Consider the following 27,309-nt stretch of genomic DNA (forward strand, 5'->3'; position numbering starts at 1 on the left):
TGCAATGGAGGGAATCCTTTAGGGCAGGTTTAAGAACCAGGCCAGAGAAGGTGAGCTCTAGAAATCCCAGGCAATGGGCCAGGGCTCAGAACAAGGGCACATGAGGAGCTGGACCGTGCAGCTCACTGACGTGTGCATCCAAGAATGAAGGCATGGTGCGTGTGCATGCAGATTGTGAAATGCAACCAGGGGGGCCTGGAAGCCCTTTCCTATAAGGACTGGAGAAGTCAAGGCTCAAAGTAGATAACAAACACCTTACTGGTGGGCCACTGTGAAGTCCCTGAACGCGGGACAGTGTTGTCCACAACTATTCAAGCTTGTCTGGAAGGGCGGGGCTTTCCTAAGGCAGTGGTGAGGAGACCAGCACCACAGCACAGCCGGGTGCTAGGAAGGACCCCTGATGGGAAAGGCAGGTCAGAAGCCTCAATTTAATTAATGCCTAGACTATGGTTACTTCTCTGCCTCCTGGACCTAGGACACCCTACCTATTCACAGGGTCTGCCCCACTCCAGCTGAAAAGCTTTGTCACCATGCATGCAGGGGTGGGAGCAGCTCCTGACTACAGAATGGTTCGCTGCAAAGACTTCATCCTCACACATCTCAGGGTCATCCCTAAACCCACTGGCCTCTCCGTGAGACTAGGAGGCAAGTGTGAGCTGACTGTACAGTCCCCTCCATGCACTTCTTAGGACCACAGAGGACCACCGCTGACTGGCAGATTTCCACCCTGGGAGATGGGAGATCATCTGAACGTACCAAACCACTAAGAGGTAATTATCTAGTTTCTAGGTTAAAAAAAAAAAAAAACCAACTACACCTATACTTATAACAAAGTTTTAAATACAAAGTGCTTTTGTATACCAAGATTGATACAGTGTTCATAAATAGATCCCTGTTTCACAATCTTGATCATAAGCATTTACTGGCAGTCCCAATTTTCTTTCCCCTTTTCAAACAAAGGTCAAAGGTGTCAGAAGCCTTATGATCAGAAACCCTTGCCAGAAATGTCTGTCACATTAGAGAAAGACAAACTTTAAAAACAAAATTTCACCCCAAAGCCAAGAAAAATAATTTTTATTTTAAGAAAAAGAAGTTTCTACTTAGCAATAATAATAGATGACATAGGAGCAACACCCTGCCCTGTTGTCTAGCTTGCTCTGACAATTTAACGTGGCCTAGTTATCTGGGAAGGGGGTCTCAGTTGAGGGATTGCCCAAATCAGAGCAACCTGTGGGCACATCTGTGGTTGATAGTCTTGCCTGTCAATATTCAAGTTCCTGCTGAAAATCCGTCAGGAATGGATTGTGACGTGGTAGTGTAAGCTGACAAAGACCCTTTCTCCCCTGAGCTGCCTTTGGTCAGAATGCTATCCTAGTCAAGAAAAGCACACTAGACAACCCAGTAAGAGCCTCAGGCCTATCACATGCTTAAACACAAGACTTCTTTCCAACTCCAGGCAGATCAGGCCATGCAGGGTGAGCGGCCTTTCTTCCCTGAGCGGGTATAAGCTACTGGGACTTGGATGTGTACAGCTTTCTCTCCGACTACGGAACATCATCTGTTAGATGACGTTGCTCAAGGTAGGACTCTCTTCCCACTTTGAACTCACATTCCTGGTCTCATAAGGAGCTGAGTGACAGTGTTGTTCAGTGTACCCTCTAAAACCACATCCCCCAGACCAGTGTATTTTTGAGACTTTTCTCAAGTATAGCCTTCTGTTTATAAGTTGCTGCCTCTGCCAACACTCTCTCTCACTCTGAGCATGGGAGTGTCCCGCTCACAGGTAACTCTTAGTCATGCATCCCTGGCTAACCCTTGTTGGGAAGCACCATGATCTAAGGCAGGGGGCCACAGGACACTGCCAGTACTGTGTTGAGTCACTGCAGGCTGGAAGTCTAGCCCGGATGCTACCATTAAATGAGGAAGCTTAGGGTTACAAACCAACTAGAAACACCTATCTCTGTCACCCATAGACTTAAAAGGAGACACAATGGTTCACCCCCAATTAGAACTAAACACACAATCGTGCTTTGTCAAGAGTCTGCAGCACTATGACAGGAGCCATGTCACCTGTTTTGGACTCAGGTCTATCTAACATCACCATAGTTTCAGCTAGAACTTTAGAAAGCATGAAACTAGACATGAAAGAGCTCTGTTCACATCTCAGCCCAGGAGTCAGGCTGCTGTAGTCTCGAGTAGAGTAGCATCCAGTGATGCACTACCAACGCAAAGCCTCACAACTCTGCAGCCACCAGGAGCAGCACCCTGCAGCACCCTGACCCCAGGGCACTGCATGATAGAAAACTGCTACCACCTGAGTGCACTGGTGGGTTAGTCTGCCACCAAGTCCACTGCCTCAGTCACTGCTAGCTGGAAAGGCTGTCTTGCCAGCTGGGCACTGGGTGAACTTATCCCCATCATCCATTCTAGACCAGGACCAGAACATATAAATTTGAGGAATTAAATTTTTTTAATTGGCCTACTTAGAGCTGGTCTTTCAGAAATATCTTCCTTTTTTTTCTTTTTAAGCTTCTCTCATAATAGCAAGTGGCACGCATCATCTGTGCCCAGATTTGCATTAATTACCATAGTTTATTTTTGTGCATGCCACTCAAGGGCCAGACCCTATTTTTAGTTAGCCTCAGTTGTATTCTGCTCAGCCTTTGCAGCTTCATAGGACTTGGTACAAGAAGTCACATGCCTGTGGAAACTGTCCCTCCACATAAATCTCTTTGCACAGATATTACATTCGTAGGGCTTTATGCCTGTATGAATTTTCATGTGACCCACGAGATGGTGCTTCATTTTGAATTTCTTACCACAGACACCACAGCCATAAGGGCGAAGACCGAGGTGCATGCTCATGTGTCGATCTCGCTGACTCTTGTGTGTGAAACTTTTCCCACACTGACAAGGATACAGCTTGTCAGTGGCTGAGAATCCTAAGTGGGACGCCTCTTCTTTTATCCCCGTCACCATTTCAATATTCTCACTGTAGCCGGCTGCGAGGGCAGCCTCCTGTCTATGCCCAATTAGGTTCCCATCCAACCTTTCTCCAGAAAACTCTTCCATGGAGGAGCCATAGAAGTCCACCTGTTCGTCATAGTTGCTCTCTTCTGCTTGCTCATCAAACTCTGCTTCCACTTTCTTCTCCACAACCTGGAAGTCTTCCTCCACTCCTGAAGGCTGGACCAAGTGCTCTGTCTGCATGGTGTTAATGGACTCGGTGACCTGGTGCTCGTCATAGGCCGCATGGACATCCATGCCCTCACACGCCTGTTCCAGGCGCTCAGGCTTCACGTGGATCCAGCGTTTGTGAGCCATTATGCTGGGCTTGCTGTACAGAGGCCGGGTGTAGTGGAACTCAGCGCTGTCGCTGGCCCCCTCCTCCCCATCCTGGCTTGCCATCTCGGTGCTCAGTCGGTCATGCTCTGTGGACGAGTTACTGGGCAAGTACTCTTGCTCAGTGAGCTGAGATGACAGCTCATCTTTGGTGCTTTCCTCTTCATTCTCACCATCCCTCAGTTCCTGTGCTTTGGGGAAGTCAGTATGCCCCGCAGAGCCCAGCTCAAAGCTCTCTACCAGGCCATTGTAGTTACTGCTACTGGGAGACTGGTGGTCAATGCCATGATTTAGTTTCTGACACAGAACTGTGGGGTTTCCCTCCAGAACCTCAGTGCACTTGTCCACCACATGCCACATCTGCAGGAAGCTGGCTGCTGTTAAGTAACTAACAATTTCTGGAGCAGGCATCACAAGGCGTCCTGTGTAGCTAGATAGAAGAATGTTCTCAAACACTCTTGGGTTCATCACATCAGGCAAAACAATTCTCCTACTGTTTTTTAGGAGTACTTGGTCACAAAAGTAGGGTGAACTGGCAGCAAGAACGGCTTTGTGTGCCCGGAAAATGTGGCCTTGGACTACAATGGAGACGTCACATAACTGTCCTTGTTGTCGCTGCTGGTTTAGTTTCTGAAGAATGGTACTGGAAAAATCTGGAAACTCTACTCGAAAAGAGTTTGTTCCAGGCTCCATTTCATCACCAATTCTGTTCAGTGCTGCAAGAGAAAGAAACGTTAGCACCAACTCCAGCGCCAAAGAAGCCCATCTAGCCATCGCACAGCACACTAAGACGGGTCCCAGATTCCATCAAGTCCTCTAGCCTTTGGGCACTCATCCACAGAAGTCAATCCTGAGATAGGTCTGTAGGTTCAAGAGTGCCAAAAGGAAGAACCAGCTACCATCTCTACAGCTTGCCATTTTGTCCATCTGTGGGTGAGGAGGCAGAATTCACAGTGAATACATCTGTGAGCATATAAATCCCCTAAGCAAAACAAAGTAAGTATTTCTAATAAAAACAAACACATTCTTATCAAAACAACTCATTTGTAATCCTTGACTTTCATTTATGGGGAGGGGGGACGACAACAGGACTGTGGGAAGGGCCAAGGAGGAACAAGACTATGGGTGGGGGTTGGGGTGCAGCTGCGGAGAGAGAGGAGACAGAATGCTTGCTTAGCATGTATGTCTCTGGGTTCCATCTCCACGCACACTCCAAAGGAAAAGAGGAGTGAAGAACTGAACTGTGGGAAGACGGAAATGCCTCTGCAAAGGTTCTCCAGACAGAGATGAACAGTCGCAGACCCATGAGCATGAGGATAAGTGTTTGGCTCCCCGGGACCCAAGAAAAAAGATGAGCCTAGCAGCTGATGACTGTAACCCCTAACACAGCAGGGTGAGGGCAGGAGGATGACCCTCCTCAGCTCTGGGGCCAGTCAGTCTAGCCAGTTAGCACCAGGTTCAGTAAAAGGACCTGTCTCAACTAAGGCATTTCTACACACAAGCACGCACACGTGTGTACACACAGACACAAAACAGACACAAAGAAAGAGACAACTGGTTTGGAGTTCAGGGAAGAACTGAGGGAGATGGTGCTGGAGACAGAATCGGGGAAATTCTATGACTGGTCTTTTAGCACTAGGAAACACTACAGGCTGAATACAGGTCACTCTTGGGGTCCGCATGTCTGCTGGACAGTTTACCAATTGAACCATCTCTTAAAATAATTCTTTTTTTTTTTTTTTTGGTTTTTCGAGACAGAGTTTCTCTGTGGCTTTGGAGCCTGTCCTGGAACTAGCTCTTGTAGACCAGGCTGGTCTCGAGCTCACAGAGATCCGCCTGCCTCTGCCTCCCAAGTGCTGGGATTAAAGGCGTGCACCACCATTGCCCGGCTCTTAAAATAGTTCTTAAACATCTTCCTTATAACCCTGTATCATCCTGTGAGTCCTCAGAAGTCATTCTAGAGTGACAGGAGCAATGACAAGTGAAGAAACTGAGGTGCTCTTAATGTGGAGCTGGGTGTGGCACATGTCTTTAATCCCAGCACTTGGAGCAGAGGCAGGAGGATCTCTGTGAGTTCAAGGGTAGCCTGATCTCAGACCTAGTTCCAGGACAGCCAGAACTGTTACACAAAGAAATCCTGTCTAAAAAACAAAACAAAAATATATTACTCTATGTCAAATGCGGTTTTCCATGCAGTTTTGCTTTGGTGTCCAGCCTCCTCCCCCAACTATGTAAACCAGGCTGGTTTCAAACTCTGCCTGCCTCTACCTCTTGATTGCTGGAACTAAAGGTGTGCACCACCACACCTGGCTCTTCCTCCTTTCTTCCTGTTCTCCCAGGGCTGATTTTGTGCTGGGTGAGTGGGCTGTCACTGAGCTCCAGGTCAGTCCTCTACTTAAAACTATTTGGCAAATGCAGGGCTTGATGTTCTTAAGTTCAGTTATTTTAAGCAATTTTCCCAAAGTTAAAAGCTTGTTTTAACTAAGTGGAGAGATGAATCCAGGTCAATGTTAAATCCAAAGCCTATAGTTTTTTCCCCACAGGCTTCTCATATCACCCTGTCTACTCCAAGGAGATCAGAATGCTGGACCAGTCATTAATAATCTTTAGATAAGACAGTGCTTTTTGGACAAGACATTAACTTATGGTTTTATACATCCTAAAACATTTCATAATAGCTTAAAATAAAAATGAACATAAAACAAACTGTTTAGATGTGTTCTAAGTTTTGTTATTTTTCTGAGACAGGTTTCTCTGTGCAGCCCCAGGAACTGGCTCTGTAGACCAGGCTGGCCTCAAACTCAGAGATCCAGCTGACTCTGCCTCCTGAGGGCTGGGTTTAAAGGGGGCTTCACTACTTCCAGGCAGGTGTTCTAGTTTGTAAAGGAAATACAGACCATGCATTTGCATGGCTGACAGGTGTCTATGTAAATTCCAAAAGTGCAGTCTGAGCTGGGGGTATCTGGGTGGAGAGGCTCTTGGGTATTTCTTCCAGAAAGCAGGAGGACAGTGTTAAACTAGAAACCAGGAGTAGAATATTATAGCAGCTGTTCTGTGAATAAGAAATTGATGCTTGAAGACAGACTTCCCTTAAGATCAGCTCTGGACCCCCATCTCCCATTTCCCTGGTAACACGGATTTTGAGACAGGAAAGCATCACAGATGCCATATGAAAGGGAGGAAGATGGGGTTATCAGGGCTTGGTTGAGGCCCATTAAGAAAAAGTTACTACCTCTTGATCCAAAAAAAAAAAAAAAAAAAAGAACATGTTGGGTGGGTGCGTTGGTGCAAGCCTTTAATCTCAGGCATTTGGAAGGCTGAGGCAGATTACACAGAGAAACCTGTTTCAAGAACAGAATAGAAAGGGAGGGGGGGGGACCAGTTCCCACCAGTGGATACAAGCCATTCTAAACATTACACAGTACTGTCCTTTCCTTAATCCAACTGGGCTTACCAGATCACCCCTCAGGAAAGCTGATACACTTTAAGGAGATGGAGAGGAGCAATAATATATAGGCCAGAAGCTCCTCCCCCAATGCAACCACAGCTTGGAGAATTTCAAACGGTCTACCTAGTTTTCTACCTTCCTATCTCTTACTACTATTGACTCAAATCCAAAGCATGCTTGCCCCAATCTGGAGCTTTCTTATCCTTACTTTGAAGACACCCCACTTCACACAAGTGCTTGCTGTTCTCCATTACTGAACCTGTCTGCTATCTTCATCTCTCTTATTCGTCCCTCCGCCCCCAGCATGCTCCAAGATTCAGTCTGCCTATCCTGTTCTTCCTCTGTCTATTAAAATGTTCTTCAAGCTTCCTGGATTATCTTAAAATTCCTTCATCAAGGAGACTGAAAATCTGCAAAAGGGAACCAGGACAGTGTTGGTTGCCAAACACTGCCTGTACTCATGCCTCTGAAATCACAGTCAATAAAAAGCTGGGCACAGACAAAGGGGTACACACCTGTAAGTCCAGCATGGAAACCTAGGAAGGATGACTGTGAGCCTGACGCCCACTTGGGTTACATAGTGAGACTGCCTTAAATAATCAACAGTTAACTGAAGATAACATATCTCACCACAAAGGGAAAAAATAACTAGAAAACATGCCATGCTTGTTTAGCTGTGTCAAGGTGGTAACTGTCCTTGTCTCTTAGTCAGGGTAGATGTGGCTGAGGCTGGTTTAGAATATAGCAGCTGTTTCAATTGGCTAAAAAAATAAAAAATCAGTTCCAAGATTCCTTAAAAGCCAATAAAACACCCTGAATGCAAAATATGGGGAACATCAAAGACCATCAAGAATCATTACTATTTTTTTTTCTTCTGAGAAAGCGTTTCTCTGTGTAGCCCTGGCTGGCCTTGGAACTTACAGATATCTGCCTACCTTAAAGGTGTGTACCCCCTACTCAATACAGGGTTTCTCTGTAGCTTTGGAGCCTGTCCTGGCACTCACTCTGTAGACCAGGCTGGAATCAAATTCAGATATCCTCCTGCCTCTACCTCCTGAGTACTGGGATTAAAGGCATGTGCCACCACCACCCAGCTAACATTACCATTCTTATGGGGTTTATAATCTATGAGTGGGGGGGCTGGAGAGATGGCTCAGTGGTTAAGAGCACTGGCTGCTATTCCAGAGGTCATGAGTTCAATTCCCAGCAACCACATGGTGGCTCACAACCATCTGTAATGAGATCTGGGCTTCTGGCATGTGGGCAGACATGAAGGCAGAATGTTGTATGCACAATAAACAAACAAATAAAATCTTTAAAAAAATCAGCCTAGGCAGTTTGGATGCTCACCTTATGAGACCTGGATGGAGGAGGGTGGTCCTTGGACTTCCCACAGGGCGGAGAGCCCTGATTGCTCTTTGGGCTGACGAGGGAGGGGGACTTGACTGGGGGAGGGGGAGGGAAAGGGGAGGCGGAGGTGGGGAAGAGACAGAAATCTTTAATAAATTAAAAAAAAAATCTATGAGTGGGAACAAACATGCCCAGCATGTCATTCAAGCAAAGCCTGAAACTACCACAAGAAGAACCCAGGATGGGGTAGCATATGGTCACAAGGTCTTAGCACTATGAAGTTTGGAGCCACCAGACATGGAGATAGGGCTCTCATTCTTCTAACATGCAACGTTTTTATGGAAATAATCCAAGAGATATGAAAAATGAGATAAACTCAAAATCCTAGAGAATGGCATGAGCTGTGAGCCAGAGCTTTAAGAAATTAGAGCTACTGGAGATGGAACCTGGGAGAAGAGATGCTGCCCTGACCAGCACCTGCACTTCCTGCTCCAGACAGTCCTGACAGCACCTAACTATGGAGAACTAACAATGCCTCATCCTCCCAGCAAGGCTGAGTGTCCTAGTCTGCCTTAACTGTATAGACAGCCTAGAGCCCTCTGAGAGGAAAGCCTTAACAGGAAATACCTGAATCAGATTGACCTGTGGCCATGTGTGTGGGGAAGTGCCTTGATTATTAATTGTTGTGGGAGGGCCCAGACTACTGTGGGTGGCACCATCTCTAGGCAGGAAGCCTTGGGTTGTATAAGCAATTAGCAGAGCATACAGTAAGTAGTATTCCATGGTTCCTGCCTTGAGTTCCTGCCCTGATTTCCCTTCCTGATTGGAGTGTGACCTGGAGAAGTCTGAAGTTAGGGCTAACTGCAAGGCTTAATACAGTCCACACTTAAGTAATAAAAATAGTATGGCTGGCTGGGTGGTGGTGGCACACACAGAGGCAGGCAGATCTCTGAGTTTGAAGCTAGCCTGGTCTACAAAGCGAGTGGCAGGAGAGGCTCCAAAAAGCTACACAGAGAAACCATGTCATGAGAGAGAGAAAGGTGTGTCTGGAAAATAGAGGGAGACAACGATAGGATTTAAAGACTTGGTGGGCAGGAAGCTACAGTGCTGTGAGCCTTAAGTGGTGCCATCAATAAAATGAAGAAAGCACGCACAGAAGGGGAGACTGCATTTGCATGGTATTATGAATAAGCTGTACCGAGTACGAACAAAGCCTACATTCAGTATTAAACAACCCGATAGAAAAGAACGGACAAGGAGTCTGAAAGGCATTTCTTCAAAGAGCAAGACTCTCATGGACAATGTTCAGCACCAGCAGAGCAACTATGTGCTGGAATGCACCTGTCTGCCATCTTCACGGTACCTGGTTTCATGCCCAGTACACTTTCCCTCATCCCTAGAACAAAACTACAAGGGACCCTTTAGTCACCCACTAAGATGGCATGAAAAATAAGACATGAACAACTGTCAGTAGTATCCTATGAAGAGTAGAACCATTATACACACTTGCTAGTTGGCATGAAATGGTTAAAAAGATGTAGAAAGGGGGTTGGGAGTTTCTCAAACAGTTAAACAGATGTAATCCAACAATTCTACTTTTGAGCCCAGCAGAAGCGAACACATGATGTTCATATCAAAGCTCATGCATGACTGTCTATAGCAGTATTATTAAAGAATAAAAGTGTGTATCAAGCAATGACTACATAAAATACAGCACATCCACCTGGCAATAAGGAAGAACAAGGTGTCAACATGGGAGGGCCCTGGAGTCAAGGACAAGGAGCTAGGGCTGGGAAGTGGCTGGCTCCCGCAGTGCAGTGCAGTGCACAGGCAGCATGAATTAAGAGAGAGGAGGAGGAAGAAATTAGTGGGAGGGAGGCAGGATATGGAAAGAGAAAGGAAGGAGCTAGACACAAAGGGACACATTTTCATCATTCCATTTCAAAAAGACACATTCAAAGCAAATTTAGAAAGCGGATTAGTGACTGTCAGAAACTAGAGATAGAGGAAGGTTAGAATGGGGGCAGGGTTCTGTTCTTATCCCTGCAGGACAACACTCATCTTCAAAAATTCAAGGGACCCTGGATATTTGAATACTGACAGATGGAAAAAATTACTACCCAATATGGATTACCAAGAAAATCGAATAGGTTCCGTAAGTAATAATGTTTACAAATATTTTTTGTTTATTTATATTCATAAGTATATAGAGCTGGTTTTGGAGTTGGACTCTGGCTCAGTCCCTCTCTAATTCCAAGTCTGTTGTTAAAGAGAAAAACCCAGAGTTTCTGTCTCATGTCAAGAGTCAGACAGAGATTGCGATGGCGGCACAGCCCAGAAACTGGTATTTCAAAACCACCACTTTCTAGTAGACCTGATCCCCGCTGTCTACCCAGGCAGGAAGAGCTGAGCCACAGGCATGGTCTCAGCCACTTTAACGACTGGGGATTTTGTCGGGTATGGTGGCACACACCCTTAATTCCAGCAGAGGCAGGTGAATCTCTGTGAGTTTGAGGCCAGCCCTGTCTATAAACAAATTCCAGGACTAACAGAGCTATATAGAGAAACCCTGTCTCAAAAACAAAACAAAAAAACAAAACAAAAAAAAAACAAATAACAACAAAACAAACCTTAAAAACAAAGAAAAATGGATATTTTTTTAGGGTGGTCAGAAATTCTACAATTCAGCTTTGAAGGTTATAGGCAAATATGTGAAAATACTAAAATGGACATCTTAATCTTTACTGAATTTAAGATACTAGGAGCTAGGACCTAAGTCCAGGGCTTCACACATGATAGCCAAGCATCTTCAGGGCTTCATTTCAGCCCATGAATTGTTTTCATTTCATTTTACAGAGTAATACAAGGTAAAACGAGGTACCAATGTCTATTTTTTTTTTTGAGATGGGTCTAGCTACATAGCCTAGGAAGCCTCAGTCTCCATTCTCCCACTTCAGCATCCCGAGGGCTGATATAACAGATGCAGGCCACCATGCCCAATTGCCAATGCAAACTGTGAATGTCTGTGGGTTTTACCTCCAGGCAGAACATAATCCCATTTTGGAGCAAGAAATACCTTGGCCACATAGCTATGGCTACCAATAAACAAAAGAACAATGACAAACAGGACTATAAAAGAGCTGTTGATTTTCTCGAGAACATGACTGGGGGGGGGGGTCTAAGACCATCAATCTCCTCATGCTCCCAACTCTCCAAGTGAACTAAATGAGGTGAGAGGTCAATTGATAGGAGACTCCATAATGCAGCTTCCATGGGGGGATGGAACCTGCCCGTGGTCCTCTAAGTACCCCTCACCCACGCTCTGTAAGCAAGCCCAATAAACTCACTGGTTCGCCAAGTTGGACTTTGGTGGAATCGTACTCTGTTCTGTCCTTGGTGCCCTATCTGGGATGAATACTCGTTTGCTCGCATCTCCCTAGGAAAAGTTAATGCAACACTGGGTAACCAGGAAAATGTCATTATTAATAGAACAGCAGCTGTTTATCAACATATAAACAATACATATATAAGGATGTATACAAACACAACTGTCTCACAGTATCTTGGGGATTGGTTCTTGGACTATCCCTCCAACTTCAAAACTCTGGGGATGCTCAAGTCATCTGAAGAAAACTGAGTATTTACAATACCACCTACTCAAGTCTTCAAAAATATTTTAAGATCTTAAGACCACTCATAACCCCTGACATGCTGGTGAACAGTGTCAGACTGCACTGCTTAGGGGAGGGCAAGAATATCTCCACTTGAGCAATACTGTTGCCATATTTTTAAAAAGATTTACCCTAATTTTGTTTTTCAAGACAAGGTTTCTCTGTGTAACCCTGGCTGTTCTCGAACTCAAGAGATTCACCTGCCTCTGCCTCCCGAGTCCTGGGATTAAAGGCGTGAGCCACCACCGACAGGCACTTTACTGTATTTTTAACTACATATGTATGTGTGTCTTTCGTGGGCTTATGCATGTGAGCACAGGTGTTCTGTAGGCCAGAAACTGACACTTGATTCCAGGAGCCGGATTAACAGGCAGCTGGGAACTATGCAATGTGGGTGCTGGGGGACTGAACTCTTCTCTGCAAGAGAAGTACGTGTTCTTAATCCCTGAGCCATCTCTCCGGCCCTTTCTAAACATTTCCCATCTGTGAAGGGTGACTCAGTGGACGCAGACTCCAGAGACACGGGGACTGCATACAGCACTTCATGTTCTCTACCTCATTCGCTGTGCTTACAACACTTGAAAGTTATTGTGACAAGACCAAGGGGACACACTTGTTTGCCCAAGGCTGTCTAGGGAGTGAGAGATTTAAGCCCAAAGCACATGTTCAGGCCAATGCGAGTCTGAGAGGCGGGGGGCAGCAGGTCAGGAAAGAGGGTAAACACGAGCATGTTTCACAAATAACCTAAATAATCCTTCTTTTGAAACAAGCCTCAGTACATTGCTTAGCCTAGCTTTAAACTTGGGGCAACTCTCCTGCCTCTTGAATGATGGGATTATAGGCATGTGCCATCACACTAGCTAAATTAAGTAATCCATAATTTAGATTATGAGCAATTCATTAATAAACTTCAGAGCATTTGTCAACCTTAGACTTAAACCAGCAATTTTAAGTCACCTTGCACAGAATTTTAAAACTCCAATAGCAATGGTCTTCTAAAACAATTACACCAATCCCAGCTCATTCCCTTCATCATTCATTGAAGCTATATGGCTCTCTCTTTTTTTTTTTTTTCAGACAGGGTTTCTCTATGTAGCCCTAGCTGTCCTGGAACTCACTCTGTAGATCAGGCTGTCCTGGAACTCAGAGATCCACCTGCCTCTGGGCTGCTGGCTTTAAAGGCCCCTGCCATTATCGCTCACCTGTTTAATGGCTTTTTAAAGGAGAAGATAGGGCTCAGTGGGTAATGGGGCCTGCTGCCAAGCCTAAAACCTGAGTTCAATTCCTAAGATCCACATGGTGGACGGAGAGAACTTGGCTTTCCCAAGTTGTCCTCTGACCTCCACATGTTGCAGGTATAGGTCCACACACATACAAAGTAAATAAAAGGGATGAAAATTAAAAATAAAATCAAAATAAAGCAGAAGGCCAAGAGCCTTCTATTGAAGACTCCCTGAAATAGAATGCTTCTAACATCCCTCCCATGCTGAAGAGCTGAGCAGTGGCCACTGTTTAATCTTCAGCTGAGAAAATTGTACATGAAATCTTAAACACCATTTTAGCAGGAACTAAACACCCTCAAAGCATAGACAGTGACAAAACAGGGAGGCAGACCAACCAGCCCCTGTCCTGAAGCCTCCAGTGAAGTCTTTAATCAGAGCATATGGTGACTTGCATGCTCACGGCAGAAGGCACATGTAAGAACAGTAAATGCTGCTTTAGGAAATTTAAAATCTGGCACAAATGTAGAAAACTACCAACACCCCATGTCAACCAAAACTCTTGTTAGTCAAATGCTTTGCACCCACAAAATGCAGCCTGTACTGAACCTTGCAGAGCTCTGCACAGCTTCCTCAGTTCAGAGAGTAAAGAGAAGCTCCCAAGCTCACAGGACAAGACCTCCTCAGGCCATACAGCTCCGCAAGTGGCCAGCCTCAGAAGTTTAACTCCAACTCTAATACTTTTCCAAGTAAAAATGATCATGTGGCAGAAATTCCTCTATGAAATTAAATTATTATTGGGAATTACTACAGTGACTAGCCTTAAAATGTGCAGTATTTCTTTTTAAGAGGAATCATCTGACCTAGCCCATTTATAACCTTGACAAGGGGTTGGAGAGCAGAGGACCCAGATTTGACTCCTAGCACCAATATGGCAACTCTCAACCATCTCCAGTCCAAAGGGGATCCGATGCCCTCTTCTGGCTTCTCTGAGCACCAGACATACATAAGGGCAAACCATCCATCCACATATATAAATAAATAAAACCTTAAATAAAACAAGAAACAAAACTTGACAAACTATATTGTTTTTGCTGACAGGAAATTTAACAGTAAACAGTTTTTTCAAAATTACATTATTAGTACATTTATAGCTTACCCAGTGCAAAGCTATCTTCCTGGTGATACTGTTCCTTATGCCATGGCCATTAAAGAGCAATCTGAATGAACAGAAAAAGAAAATGCATTTCTCAATTTTGTTTTAAATTAAATCACACTGATTTCTGAAAGGAAAAACCATATTCAAAATTTAAAATGCTGGGTTAAGAGTTCCTGCTGTTCTTTCAGAGGATCTGAGTTCAGTTCCTGGCACCCACTCACAACTGCCTGTACCTCCAGCTTCAGGTGGATGCAATTATCTCTCCTGGCCTCCGCAGGTACCTGATACACATGACACTTGAGCACACACATGCAAATAAGAATAATCTTATAAAAGCAGAAAAATAATTTAGGATGCCTGTGCCAGTCTGTGTACATGTGCTTCCCTGATGAACAGCGTGTGTGAGGAGCAGACAGAGAAGCTCATTAGCACTGCAGCTGGGCGGTGGTGCCGTACACCTTTAACTCCAGCACTCAGAGGCAGGCAGATCTCTGTGAGTTCGAGGCCAGCCTGGTCTAGAGTGAGTTCCAAGACAGCCAGGGCTATTGCACAGAGAAATCCTATCTCAAAACACAAACATAACACAACACAACACAACAAGACTGCTGCTGTCTAGCCCACTTGTAATCCCAGAACTGAAGGGCTCAACACAGGCTTTCAGAGTGAGTTAAGGGCCAGTCTGAGCTACACAGCAAGACTCCTTCCAAACAAAAGTTTTAGTTATTAACTTTCATTCTAGAAGTGTTATGCCCAGATCACAGAATCCCCCCAAAAGCAACTAGGAGACCGAGTCCTGTACGTAAAAGCCAAGACCCTTTGTTTTTATTTTTTTCTTCTTTGGTTTTTTGAGACAGGGTTTCTCTGTAGCTTTGGAGCCTGTCCTGGAACTAGCTCTTGTAGACCAGGCTGGCCTCGAACTCACAGAGATCCGCCTGCCTCTGCCTCACGAGTGCTGGGATTAAAGGTGTGCTGTGTGCCACCACCGCCCAGCCTGACCTTTTATTCTTACACAAGTTTGCAAACTTGGGCTCTCCGATCACACGTTTGGGAAAGATTGGAGAGCCCTGAGCTCAGAGCTGGGTTTTTATAGTAGCAGTGAGGGATTTCTAAGGTTCAGGACCCCTGATTGGCTGACATTTGTCTAGGGGTGTCCTAGTGAAAAGTGATGAGTGTGTGCTGGCAGATGATCCTTTCTACAACCAATGGCTGGAACGTCAGGAATTTCCTTTGGATGGTCTGTTCCTGGGTGGTACCTGGGTAGTCTCAGTTTGTGGTCTTTCTTGGAACCAGGTATTGCCTCAGGGTAAACTGCTGAGACCCAGACCTCTCTTGAGCTTGTTGTGGCTGGGTCCTATGGAAAACCTTGGCTTCTGTTCCTGTGGCATCTTAAAATAAAATTTTATTACATTTTAACTTGTTTTTCTGTGTTGTACAAAGGCACACAGCACACACGGAGGTCAGAAGACAACTTGCAGGAGTCCGTCCTCTCCTTCCGTCACATGGCTGCTGGGGAATCCAGGCGTCAAATTTATCAAAGCCAAGCCAGGTTGTCAATGTTAGGCAGGGCCAGGGACATTTTGTACAGCTCCTCCACCTTGGCTGACCGTGACAATTCCTGTAACAACTATAATTTTCCCTCCTGAACTCAGTCAATGTGTTTCTATAGATTCTTGCCTTCCTGTCTGGTCAACCCCAGGAATGGCCAGCAGGAAAGAAGTTTATGATCACCCAAGAGTCTTAGTTATATCTGACTACTCATCTGCTACTAGCAGCACTCACTCACTGCAGAGCCAAAGAGAACATCTACTGCCCTCCCCCTCTCCTCTAAAACACCTATGGGACCCCCATTCTGCCACAGAGGCCCAAGCTCTCTCTCATCAGACCCTGCCATACTGATGGCCGTTATCCATGGTGTTACTCCTTTTTCTAGAACATTCCTTACCCCCAAAGAAGTCTGCCTCAGTGTCCCCCTTGATCTTCAAACCATTCATAATGGTGTGGCGATCTCAGAGAAGGGTCCTCTGAAATGGGTTGCTTGCTGGGACCTTTCTCCTTGTTACTGCTTTCTCTCCATCTTACTCCATTTTCTACTGAGGAATTATTCTGTTTTTCTGGCAGCCCCACCTGTTTGTTGCCCTTTTCCTAGCAAACCCCAATACTGGGTCAGAGTGGTCTCCTGGGCTGGATCAGGTTCTACTGCCTTTAAAGCTGCGGAGTAGAAGGACAATTACTTTCCTCAGTTTATTGTTAGTGACACAAGTCACACCTCTGGGAGGAAGTTCTGCTAGGAAAGAAATCTGAGGCAGCTTGTTGTCTAAGTCAGTAAGATCTTGAGATACATTCTGAGGGTTTTGGTGAGCTAATTGGATCAGATAAGCAGTCCAACAGAAGCATCCATTTCTTTACATTTAGACCGTCAGCTGGGTGTGGCAGCCTGGCACGCAGGAAATCTAACTCATGAGTGATGGAAACAGGAGGACCAGGAGCTGAAGGTCATCACACGGGGAGTTCCAAGCTTCTCTCGGCTACAACAGATAGTATATATGTTGCAGGGTTTTTCATTTTGAGATATGTAGTCCTGGCTGTCCTCAAACTCATAGCGACCCACAAGCCTCTGCTTCCCAAGAGCTAGGATAAAGACATGCGCCACTACCACCCAGCTCATACATTGCAGTTAACACCCATGGTTACTGAAGTAATGGCTAAAGCACTCTTGGGAAGATTAATGTTTCTGACGACACAAACTATTACTCCGTGTAGAAGAACCATGGATACAATTCTAAGTACTCAGATGAGTGGGACACAGAATGTTGTTAACAAGGTTTTAGTTGTTTGTCAAGACAGGGTTTCTGTGCAGCCCTGGCTGTCCTGGAACTCCCTCTATAGTAGACAGGTTGACCTCAAACAGAGAGATCCTTAAACAGAGGCTGTCTCTGCCTCCGGAGTGCTCCAATTAAAAGCATGCGCCACCACTGCCCATAGTTGTTACAAGTTTACTGAGTACTTGTTTTGTTTTGAAGACAGGGTTTCTCTGTAGCTTTGGAGCCTGTCCTGGAACTAGCTCTTGTAGACCAGGCTAGCCTCGAACTCACAGAGATCTGCCTGCCTCTGCTTCCCAACTGCTGGGATTAAAGGCCTGCGCCACCACTGCAGGGTTGTTTACTGGGTACTTTAATCGATATATATTTGCTTATGTTTTTCCTTTAATAAGAGCACTAGAGTGTGCATAGATTTTGTTCTTTAAACCTCAAAAACTTAAAAGTCAAAGCCAGGAGGTGGTGGTGCACATCTGTAATCCCAGCACTCGGGAGACAGAGGCAGGAGGATCTCTGTGAGTTTGAGGCCAATCAATTTTACAAAGTGAGTTCCAGGACAGCCAGGACACAGAGAAACCTAGTCTCAAAAAAGCAAAATCATAAAAAACAAACAAAAAACCAAAACAACAAAATTCCCCAAAACAAAAATTTGAAAATGAATTTAAAGGCAGGCAAGATTTTTATAAAACATAAAAAACAAAAACAAAGGATAGCCTATGAAGAAATAACAGACCATTTTCTTTCTTTTTTTTTCAAGACAGGGCTTCTCTGTGGCTTTGGAGCCTGTCCTGGATCTAGCTCTTATAGACCAGGCTGGCCTCAAACTCACAGAGATCCACCTGCCTCTGCTTCCCCAGTGCTGGGATTGAAGGTGTGCGCCACAGCCGCCTGGCTAACAGACCATTTTTTACTCTAATAAAGGAGTATTCTTTCAGCCTCACAAGTTCTCAGCAAGTCAGAGACAAAGTGTTTCTCAAGTTGCCTTTAGGGTAAATTTCTGCATTTATTCCAAGGGGGAAAGGAGGGGAGATAGGTAAAACTGGGCCAGCAGATTTAAAACAATTTAAGGTCCCAGACTCCTTTTCTAAGCCTTTTGCTGAACCTGCTGCTGTTAAGAGTTTACATCAACAAAAGGGATTCAACTAAAAGTTCCAAACCAAGCTTCTAAACTGCACTGTAGAAGTGCGTACAGCAGCTTCAGAGGTCTCCAGAGCACCTTTTGCTGTGTGGATGTAGCATAAACACAGGGCAAAACTCACCCCTGGAACTGCTTTGCGAAGTCATGCTGACACTACATCATTCACACAGTTCTATACAATCCATTTCTAGAACGTTCTTGCTATCTCCTGACACTTTGTGCACATTGATCAACACGCTACCTGATCAATTGTTTCATGTCCTGTCTGTTCCAGACAGTCCACTGCAAAAGTTTTAAACTGTATTTGTCCTCACTTCTCGCTTCTCTCCGACGGACCTTTGGAAACAAGCAGGAAATGAACCCCCCTTAGGTTCTAAATTCTTCCCTAAGCTGCCCTTAGAAATTCCACTACCGTGCTAAGGGTCTCAAAGGCAGATGTCAACCTGGTCCTTTCTGAGTACAGATACGCTGACCTGGTTAAAGTGCGGCAGTTCGTGACAGCCATCTGGGATTCCTGGAAAGAGCAAATAACAGCGGAGAGCTGTACAGAACACATGGAAGAGAAGTTCAGGATACACTGGTTGCCTAAACCCTGAAATGGGCCAGGAGCTCCGGGTGTCACCTGTCAGAACTGAGGCCAGACTGTGGTCGGGCCACTGAGCAGCGCCCAGGCGGGCGAGTTTCACGGGGTCATGAGTCACCTTCCATGGCTCAGAGGTCCAGGCAGGGCCCGCCCTGCCTAAACAAACCCAGTTGGGAGGGAAAGAAACAAGAACACGACATTGGCAAAGCGAGAAAAACACACAAATGGTCAAGGAGCCAGTGTGACATCCGGGCCCTGACCCAGAGGACGGTCTGAGGGGCAGAAGCAGTGTCAAGAAACACCGAAGCGAGGTGAAGACAGAGAAAGCGACAAGGTCCGGAGACTGTCAGCTCTAGACGTTCGAAGTGGAGAGAAAGTCCAGCTGACAAGAAGCCAGGTTGGGGACAAAAACAGGTGACAACGGAGTGACAAAGAAACGAAACCCAGAGCGGCGAGGTTCTCCCCGACGGTGTCGGCTCGCGCGCGCGTGGGTGGCTCGACCCTGAGGTCGCCCCGCGGGCGGATCCTCCAAGCGCTCGTGCACCTGCCGCGGGGTGACCTTGGACACGAAGTCGTCCGGGTGGCCCCGGAGGCCTCGGGACTCTGAGCCGGGACTCCCGGGGCTGCGAAGTGGCCCGCGTCGTCCCGCGTCGCGGCCGTCGGGGAGAGCCCGCGGTGAACACCGGCGTCCCCGACGCTCGTGACCCCGACCGTGACCTCCCGCGCAGCCGCCAGCCTTCCCACCCCGCCGTACCTGCCGAGGGCTCCGCGCTCGCAGCTCCAGCCTACTGGAGCGTCCAAACCGACCGCACCAAGGCCTTAGTCTCCGCCGCCACCGCGGGGACAGTTTCCGCCGGAGCCTCCCGCCCCCCGGAAACGCTTCCCGGTCCCGCCCCCGAAACTGCCAGTGCTTCCGGAGGCGCGGCAGCGACGCTGTGGTGTGCGCATGCTCTAGGAGCCCCTTCGGGGCGGGTCTTCAGTAGAGCACGCCGAGGCGGCTGACGCCTGCGCAATAGGATCTAGCCCAGGTCACGTTTAGGGACGCAGTGACAGGTCTAGAAGAGTTAGCTAATTTCGAGTTCGAAACTCTTTTGAACTGCGAGCCATTAGCGGGTAAAGGCCTGATGGCCAGGGTTCTGTCCTTGGAACACACATCGTGAAAGAACTGACTCTCGCTTGTCGTCCGCTAACCTTCACAGGCACACTATGGCAAGTGAGCGCTCACCCCCCCCTCCCCCCAATTCAGGCTGGCTTTGAACTCATTCTGTAGCTCGGGTTGGCCTCAACTTCACTCATTCCTGCACCGCTTGAGTATCGGGATTGCAAGGATGTGTCCCCATAGTCCCCACAGTTGGTGTAGGGTGCATACTCTCAGTGGTCTTAGGTCCGAGCTTCCAGTTTCCCAGCGGTGCGCTCACTTCTTGGGGTCTAGAACCTGAGAGTATTCAAAGAGGAGGCTGGGACTTTACAAGAGAATTATACAAGGAAATTCTGGGGCGCTCTGGAGAGATGGCTCAGTGATTAAGAGCACTGGCTGCTCTTTCTGAGGACCTGGGTTCAATTCCCAGCCCCCACACGGTGGCTCACAGCCTTAGTAACTCCAGCTCTACGGTATCTGTTGTCCTTTTCTGGCCTCGGCTGGCACCAGGCAGGCAAACAGCACACAGACCTGTATGCAGGCAAAACACTAATACAAACAAAACAATTTTGAAAAGAAATTCTGAGAAACATAACCAAAGAAAACAAATACTGAAACACAGAACTGGGAACAGGTGCAGAACATCTTGCTAGAGAAAAAAACAAAGGGGGTGGGGGTAGGAGTTGTGGGAATGACTCTGTGGGTAAAATCTTTGCAAAGCATCGCCAACATGAGGACCTGAGTTCAGTCCCCAGAAACATGTAGAAATCGCCGGTGTGGTGACAGGATTGCAATCCCAGTGTCTTGGAGGAAGGGATCAGTGCGTTTCAGAACAGTGGCGGCCTGTGATGTCACAGTCCTTAATCCTAGCTCGTGGGAGGCAGATAAATTCCAGAGCAGCCAGGGCTGCACAGAGGAACTCTGTCTCGAAAACAAAATTGTCCAGGCGTACACAGATGTGAGTCCATTCCACTTTGAAGTCAGAGAGTATGAACTTTTGCGCTATGACAGGTGTGGCTACAAATGCGAGATTCTGGTCTAGGCTGTGGTTAATTAGTATGTTGAGTGTTAAAGTAGAGCTGCTCCATCTGGACCAACGGTTGGGGAGCTGTCCATTTTTTGTGTCACACTAATGAAGTCCGCTGCCCGTCCCCCTCCCTCTCCCCTTTTGGAGTGAAGTGTTTAAGCGTGTGGACGAATAGCTAAGGTGGATTCAGTGTTCAATGAGTGTCCCTCCCGATGCTGTCCTGTGTTTCTGTCTGTTATTTCTGCTATATCTCTGTTCCTTTTGCCTAATTATTCTAATCTTCATGCTCCCTACCCTGAATCGTATGAGTTTTGTCAAAGCTGGTCTTCGACACAAAAACAAAAAAAAAGGAATAAGATGACATTTCTGAAAATGACACCTTTGACCTCCATGATGTCCATATATACGTCCATATATCCACATAGACACAAACACACATACTAATACACATGCATAACAAAAAATTGGAACTGAAGAGATAGATGGATGCCTCAGGATAAGCTTGAATATGAGGCCAAGTTGGGCTACATAGGTTGTTCTTGGCCAGCCTGAATGTCTCAAAAAGCAAAACAAAACAAATCCCAACACATCTGACAGTAAGGCAGTCAAGAATTGGGGCACACTGTCCTATGAAAGCCAGTCTCTGTCTCAGTCTCCTTGCTTTGCCTGCCTGCCTTAGTCCTTGTCATTTTATATGTGTTTAATGATGCCTGAACTTCCCGGCTTGAGGTGTGCTTGGAGCTGGGAAGAAAATTCAGGTGGTGAATCACTTAGGAGTATATTCAACTGGACACTAAAAGATACTTTCCCTGAATTCTCCTGCTGTGACTTCTATGTGTTTATTTCACTTCTATTTACTTCTGTTTACTTGTGGCAAGAAGTTGATCACATGTCTATGCCTGATGCACTACCAACAGCTAATCATGAGATGACCAAGATGGTCTGGGGCAAGTCTGAGTCATCTCTTCCAACAGAGGACAGTCTACCTTCTCACAGTTCAAGAAACCACACCTGCTACCTAAACAAAGTGTTTGTTTGACCTAATATTCCCTGTGGGAATTCTAGGAGGCGCTGAACATTTATTCTTGAACCTGATTAAAAAGGTGTTTTTCCGTTTAACATTACATTATTTATTGCATTGTATGGGTGTGTGAGCCATGGTGTGGGGGTAGAGGTCGAGGACAACTTAATGAGAGCTGGTTCTCTCCTGCCGTGTGGGTCCCAGGGATTGAACTTAGGTCATCAGGTTTGGTGGCTTTACCTGATGAGTCATCTCACTGGTCCCAGAGTAGATTATTAAAAATATTTAAAAGACAGACTTAAGATATAGAGAGGCAATGGGTGGTGGTGGAGCATGCCTTTAATCCCAGCACTCAGGAGGTAGAGTCAGGCGGATCAGGCAGATAGATCTCTGTGATTCAAGGCCAGCCTGGTCTACTGTGAGCGAGTTCCAGGACAGGCTCCAAAGCTACAGAGAAACCCTGTCTCGAAAAACAAAATGAGAGAGAGAGAGAGAGAGAGAGAGAGAAGAGGAGAGGAGAGGAGAGGAGAGGAGAGGAGAGGAGAGGAGAGGAGAGGAGAGGAGAGGAGAGGAGAGGAGAGGGAGAAGCACTTGGGAAGAAAGCAAGACACACAAAGTATAATGTTTTAATTAAAATGCTGCAGGTCCCCTAGTGGCGGCAGTGGGCAGTGGGCCATAAGACCACGACACAGGTCCCCGAGGGGCCTCAGACAGTGGGCAGTGAGACCATGGCAGGCCTCGAGGGCAGCAGGTCCCAGGCAGGAAGTCGTGTGGCAGGTGAGAGACCAAGACAGATAGGCACAACATGCAGAGTGAAGTTGAATATTTATTTAGTGGGTTATGGAAGGGAAGGAGAGAAGGGGGAAGAACAGAGAGAGAGACAGAGACAAAGAGACAGAGGGGGTAAGGGGAGAAATTGGGAGAAGGGAGAGACAGAAGCTGCCTCTTCAAGAAAGAGACAGCTTGCCTCTGTGGACGGGGAAGGAGTGGGTAAGGCTTGTCTCTTAAAGGGACAGGATAGACCATTACACCAAGAGCATGGGAGAATCTCATTTTATTGTCCTACAATAATCATATATGGAATTTTGGTAAATTTTGGAGTTATCATCCTCAAAGATTTGACTCCCAAGATGTACCTGACAGTATTAAGTATTGAGAGCAATGTATCAGTTGACCCCAAACTTCTATGTTCTATCTACGTGAGTTTCTCCTCCGTGTACGAAGTAAATCATTATGGCCTGTGTTCTGGATGAGGTGATTTACAGTGCTTCAGAGCATCACAGGTAAAGAGAAGGCACCAAGCCCCTGTCCTCCATAGCTGGCCTCTTGTGCCTGCTTGTCCAGGTGAGTTCAGTTCATCCTAGGGTTTAAAAGTCACAGGCAGTCTGCTGTGTTACTGAGCCCACATATCAGAAAAGGAGGGAATCTTGAGCCCCGGGATGTACATTAGAATAGGCTTTGCATCCTGTATCAATAGAAAGGGGGATCTGGAGAGGGGTCAGTACTTGACAATGGGAAGGTTGTTCCTTCCTAAAGAGCTTAGTCAATGAGGGATTCAGCAGGCAGAGAAATGCAATTAGGAATGTAACAACCTAATTGTTCTGCACCAAATCAGCATGCTGGTTATCGTTGCCGTTTCTCCAGGCTGATGTTTTTGTGGAAGGGTGTGAAATAAATGGCCTCACACTGGCCCTCTGACTCCTAGCACTATTTATTTATTTATTTATTTATTTATTTATTTATTTATTTATTTATTGGTTTTTTGAGACAGGGTTTCTTTGTAGCTTTGGAGCCTGTCCTGGAACTAGTAGACCAGGCTGGTCTCAAACTCACAGAGATCCACCTGCCTCTGCCTCTGCCTCCCGAGTGCTGGAATTAAAGGCCTGCGCCAACACTGCCCTGCCAAATCCCAGTACTCTTATTCTGAAGTAGGGCTCATTGTTTCTCACATCACCCAGTCCCAGGACTCTTGAAAGTCTCAGACTCAAATCTCAATGTCTGGGTTCTCTTGCTCCACAGAATGTCTAGATGTGGTTCAACTGGGTTCCAAGATCTGTGAATAAAAAAGGTAAGTTGTCCACCACCTCCCTCCATCCTCCATACGGTCCCACACAGTGGTGAAACAAGAACACTATAACCACAACAAACGTACTCCTTAGAAGAGGAAGAGGAAGGAGTGGGAGGGCAGAGCAGTCTCTGGTCCATGGCAACTCTGAAATTCCACTGGACAGATACTGACTTCAATTGTTCCGATAAAATACCCTGACAGAAGTCAGCTTACCATAGCTCATATTTCCAAGTTACAGCCCATCATTTTATGGAAGTCAACGTAATAAAACAATTAGCCACAACACATCCCGTCAAGAGCAGAGAGAATGGTTACACGCATGCCACCTGCTTGCTTACTTGCTTGTGCTCAGCTCCATTTCTCTATTCTTACATCATTTGGGACCCTTTCCCTAGGGAATGGTGTCACCCACAGTGGGCTGAGTTTCCTTGTATCAACTAATATGCTCACGATGATTCCTCATAGACACAAGTAAATCTGATCTAGGCAATCCCTCATTGACACTGTCTTTCTTGTTGATTCTAGACTGTGTCAAGTTGACAAACTAATTATCACAATTGGTAAAGATCTTATCATATAAACTGAGGACCTGCCTCAGTGAGGAGGCGGTAGTGGGCATATCCTGGGGCTTTGCTGTCAGCCTAGCCTACTTGATGAGTTCTAGGCCAAGTGAAGAGACTACCTAGAACAAACGAGGTAAATGGCACCTGAGGATGACACAAGAGTGGCTTTTGCACACAAGTGCATACACACACCTCCTCCCACAAGAACACACACATGCACAGACATACAGACGTACAAAGATAAAAGATTCAACATTGAGTGTAAGGATTGTTTGGGTATCTGTGATTTTAAACTTGTCATTTTCTCAAACTTTCTTTCTTTTTAAGATTTTGTTGTTGTTTGGTTTTTTTTTTTTTTGAGACAGGGTTTCATCTATTTAATAGCCCTGGCTGCTCTGGAACTTGCTTTGTAGACCAGGCTGGCCTCAAACTCACAGATATGCACTTGCCTCTGCCTCCTGAGTGCTGGGATTAAAGACGTGCTGCCATGCCCAGTCTCTTTTAAGATTTTTTTAAAAACATCACTATGTATCTCTGTGTATCTGTGTGTGGGTATGTGCATGTGAGTGGATGCCCTCAGAGTCCAGAGCCATGGGATTCCCCTGGAAGTGGGAGAGTAAGTGGTTGTGAACTGCATGACCCTGGTGCTGGGAATTGAGCTCAGATCCTGCTCTTAGCCACTCAGCCAGCTCTCCAGTCAGTCCCATTGAAAGACTCACAGCTGCCTATAACTTCAGCTCCCAGGAACTGCACATCCTTTTCTGGTGTCCCTATGTGCACCAGCACATACACAGACACACACACATGCAAACATGAACAAAAAAGTCGGTAATTTTGTAAGTTACACTCTTGAGCATGGATTACTCGCTTCCCATTGACTTTGTAGTAGATGCCATCTCTGCACTGTGGGACAGGGCAACAGCTGCCTAGGTTACTTTGTTGCCCAACTGGACCCCACCTTCCAGTTTTATTGCTTCCCAATATTTCCATCAAATTGTGACTCGGCCACTGATTGGGTCAGTGCTCTCATGATGCAACCCTTCCCTCCAGCCTCACCTCTGAGCATTGAATTAGTAGCATGTCTTCAGTGTATGAGCCATTGGGGACAATTCGTATTCATGCTGCAATAGTGATCAAGGTAGCTTGACAAGATGGCAGGCTGTGAGCAACAGCCACTTGATGTGGGAGTGTCATATCAATCTGTTGATTTCATTGGCTGAGCAATAAAAGAAACTGCTTGGCTGGCCCTCATAGGTTAGAACATTGTTGGGAGGAGTAAACAGAATAGGATGCTGGGCGGAAGAGGAAGTGAGGTCAGACTCTGCGCTGCTTGCAGAGGGACCAGACAGCCGCCATGCTCTGCTCTCCCAGGCAGCTGCAACCCACGATGGACTTAGGCTAGAATCTTCCCGGTAAGCGCACCTTGGGGTGCTTACACACATCATTAGAAATGGGCTAGTCCAGGTGCGAGAATTGGCCTGTAAGGGCTAGAGTTCATGGGCCAAGCAGTTCTTTAAATGAATACAGTTTGTGTGTTGTTATTTCGGGCATGAGCTAGCCAAGCGGCCGGGGTGTTGGGGACGCAGACCTGCCGCCGCTTCCTATTTCAACAGCCACTCATTCTCTTCATACCCAGGTTCTGGGGTAGAATTTGTGTATATACATATGGTAGGAGTTTCGAGTAGCATGGATCAAGATGGGTGACACTGGGAAAAGAATGAACTAAAGGGGTATTGATCAGTCATAGTCTTTGGGAAAGCTGGGGGATTCAGGCTTTGTAATGATGTAGCCAAAGCAGGTGACAATCAGGAAATAGGACTAAAGCTGCCAGTCATTGCCACAACCACCACTATTACCACTGACAACTGGACACTCATCTGCAACCTTGCTGTCCCTGCAGCAGTAGATCCTCTGCCACTGCCTCCCTGGCTTCCAGAGATCAAGTCAGAGGGGTGACAAGGTAATGCACGGGAGAGATGGGGCAGACATTTGTTGCTGTTTTGTTTTTCTTTTCTATTTTCTTTCCTTTCCTCCCTCCCTCCCTCCCTCCCTCCCTTCCTTCCTCCCTTCCTCCCTCCCTCCCCCTCCTTCCCTCCCTTCCTCTCTTTCTCTCTCTTTCTCTCTTTCTTTCCTTTCTTTGCCTCTCTCTGTCTATCTCTCTTTCTTTCTTTTTTTAAGGCAGGATTTCTCTGTGTAACCCTGGATGTCCTGGAATTCACTCTGTAGCCCAGGCTGGCCTCAAACTCACAGAGATCCACCTGCCTCTGCCTCCTGAGTGTTGGGATTAAAGGTGTGCACCACCACCACCTGGTGGGGGCAGATATTTTTGTGTTAAACTTGGAGGGTGCACGGTGTTAACTTCCATGGCAAAGCTACGCATTCTCAAGCTTTTGTTCCTCTCTCTGTGTGTTTTTTTTTTGTCTTGCTACTTTTGAAGGGCATGGGATGTGATCCAGCTGCCCTCACTTCCTCTGAATGACAGCGGAACTCTCTTGTGGTCTGTAATTGACAAGGACGTTTGTGTTCTTTCTGGCCAGTGGGTCTCCACAGAAGGAGTAGAGGTATAAAAGGTTGCTGTTCTTCCACCTGAAAAGAAGCCTATGTATCTTATCCTGGCACACCTACCCCCCAGTCTTGGCTATCCAGGCTGCGCTGGGTGCAGCAAGTGGAGGTCCCACCGAGATCTGGAAAGTGGGGATATGTGAACGGGGTTGCTCCAGCCGCTGAGCCTATTAGGGAAGTTAAAGTGTTTTTATTTTTCATCC

The 27,309-nt window shown here is 46.4% G+C and overlaps 1 protein-coding gene across 3 annotated transcripts; it reads right to left on the reverse strand.

Annotated features, from left to right (window-relative positions):
* Window positions 1–903: 903 nt before the first annotated feature.
* Zbtb43 (zinc finger and BTB domain containing 43) lies at window positions 904–19,624 on the reverse strand. 3 transcript variants are annotated; one of them, XM_050155073.1, is made up of 4 exons: window positions 19,482–19,624; window positions 14,191–14,251; window positions 11,488–11,576; window positions 904–4,058 (listed from the first exon to the last, which is right to left on the reverse strand). In XM_050155073.1, exons 3-4 carry the CDS (start codon window positions 11,570–11,572, stop codon window positions 2,632–2,634), a joined length of 1,512 nt encoding a protein of 503 aa, XP_050011030.1. In that variant the 5' UTR covers window positions 11,573–11,576; window positions 14,191–14,251; window positions 19,482–19,624; the 3' UTR covers window positions 904–2,631. The 3 variants fall into 3 exon arrangements, with proteins under 3 accessions (XP_050011030.1, XP_050011031.1, XP_050011032.1); XM_050155074.1 differs by lacking the exon at window positions 11,488–11,576; XM_050155075.1 differs by lacking the exons at window positions 11,488–11,576; window positions 14,191–14,251 and having other exon boundaries at window positions 19,482–19,611.
* Between the last annotated feature and the right edge of the window lie 7,685 nt (window positions 19,625–27,309).

The sequence above is a fragment of the Alexandromys fortis genome, unplaced genomic scaffold, assembly GCF_014885135.2.
Source record: "Alexandromys fortis isolate MF-2015 unplaced genomic scaffold, M_Fortis_MF-2015_v1.1 scaffold_72, whole genome shotgun sequence".
NCBI classification, from domain to species: Eukaryota; Metazoa; Chordata; class Mammalia; order Rodentia; family Cricetidae; genus Alexandromys; species Alexandromys fortis.